The sequence below is a fragment of the Malurus melanocephalus genome, unplaced genomic scaffold (genome assembly GCF_030028575.1).
Source record: "Malurus melanocephalus ecotype Western Australia unplaced genomic scaffold, MMel_1.1 scaffold_372, whole genome shotgun sequence".
Taxonomy (NCBI): domain Eukaryota; kingdom Metazoa; phylum Chordata; class Aves; order Passeriformes; family Maluridae; genus Malurus; species Malurus melanocephalus.
This window is the reverse complement of record NW_026623604.1, coordinates 44,819-46,564: the sequence shown is the minus strand read 5'-3', so window position 1 is coordinate 46,564 and position 1,746 is coordinate 44,819. Positions and strand designations below refer to the sequence as shown.

The 1,746-nt window shown below is 61.4% G+C and overlaps 1 protein-coding gene across 1 annotated transcript in view; it reads left to right on the top strand.

Annotated features, from left to right (window-relative positions):
• The window catches only part of NEO1 (neogenin 1), a 165,931-nt gene that overhangs the window by 161,909 nt on the left and 2,276 nt on the right, over positions 1 to 1,746 (top strand). The window contains exons 27-28 of the mRNA XM_057378764.1: positions 1 to 229; positions 699 to 835. The exon at positions 1 to 229 is cut by the window's left edge and continues 7 nt beyond it. Coding sequence (XP_057234747.1) covers positions 1 to 229; positions 699 to 835 — 366 coding nt within the window. The remainder of the gene's footprint in view (positions 230 to 698; positions 836 to 1,746) is intronic.

Here is a 1,746-nt window from a genome sequence, read left to right as displayed (position 1 = left end):
GTCCGGAACACGCCCAGCACGGACACAATGCCCGCAGCCTCGGCCGCGGCCGGTGCGGAGCTGTCGGAGCCCGAGGGGCCGTTCGTGCCCCCCGAGGAGGAGCCCCAGGGTCCCCCCACGGCCCACGTGCGCCCCTCACACCCCCTCAAGAGCTTCGCCGTGCCCGCCGTGCCCGCCGGGGGCCCCTTCGACCCCGCGCTGCCCAGCACCCCGCTGCTGACACAGCAAGGTCAGGCTGCACAGCCGCAATTTCGGGAATCAGTGGGGGGAGGCTGGGGCTGGGGGGATTTTACTAATGGCTTTTTCTGTGCATGAATAAGGCAAAGTCCAAATCCAGCACTCCATAATTCAAGGGTTCCTTTTCTCCTGATGGAAYCCTTTTCCTTCACAGAATCATCCCAGGCTGGGTTGGGTTGGAGGGGAGCTTTAAAGCTCATCCAGTGCCATCCCTGCCATGGCAGGGACACCTTCCACTGTCCCAGGGTGCTCCGAGCCCTGTCCAGCCTGGCCTTGGGCACTGCCAGGGATCCAGGGGCAGCCACAGCTGCTCTGGGCACCCTGTGCCAGGGCCTCCCCACCCTCTCAGGGAGGAATCTCCCCCCAATACCCCATTTCCCCCGGGCAGTGGGAAGCCATTCCCTGTGTCCTCACCCTGCTCTTCTCAGTGCCCGTGGCTGACCCTGTCCCACCCTTTGCAGCTCCTGGGCACCCCGTGCACGCGGTGAAGACAGCGTCCATCGGCACCCTGGGCCGGAGCCGGCCCCCCATGCCCGTGGTGGTGCCCAGCGCCCCCGAGGTGCAGGAGACCACGCGGATGCTGGAGGACTCGGAGAGCGTGGGTACCCCCTGCCCGGGCTGGGCAGGGCTGCTCGGGGGGAACTGGGCACTGACAGCTCCACGGGCAACAGGAACGGGGTTAAACTGGGGGAACTGGGCACTGACAGCTCCACGGGCAACGGGAATGGGGTTAAACTGGGGGAACTGGGCACTGACAGCTCCCCAAGAATGGGGAATGGGGTTAAACTGGGGGAACTGGGCACTGACAGCTCCCCAAGAATGGGGAATGGGGTTAAACTGGGGGAACTGGGCACTGACAGCTCCATGGGCAATGGGAATGGGGTTAAACTAGGGGAATCCTGCACTGACAGCTCCATGGGCAACGGGAACAGGGTTAAACTGGGGGAACTGGGCACTGACAGCTCCACGGGCAACAGGAATGGGGTTAAACTGGGGGAACTGGGCACTGACAGGGAATGGGATTAAACTGTGGGAACTGGGCACTGACAGGGAATGGGGTTAAACTGTAGGAATTGGGCATTGGCACCTGAGCAGGCTCTGGGCTCCCAGCAGCTCCAGTGCTGTGAATCCAAATCAAAAATGTTGGGGAAACACCTTCTCCAGGGAGGATCCTGCTGAAGCACTGCAGCTTCCTGAGCTGCTGCACAGCACTCCTGGGGTGACTCCTGGGGTCATTCCCAAGGTCATTCCCAGGGTCACTCCCAGGGTCACTCCCAGGGTCACTCCCAGGGTCATTCCCATGGTCACTCCAATGGTCACTCCAATTGTCACTCCTATGGTCACTCCCATGGCCACTCCAGGCTGCCCCAGAGCATTCCCAGGCTCAGTGCACACACAACATTTGGCGTTAATGCCGGTGTGTTCCAAGCCAGCATCCCAGATAGGTTTGTAGATTCTCAAGGGGAAGTTTCCTGCCTTTAGGGAAAGGTGCAGCTTTTAGGAGTGTTT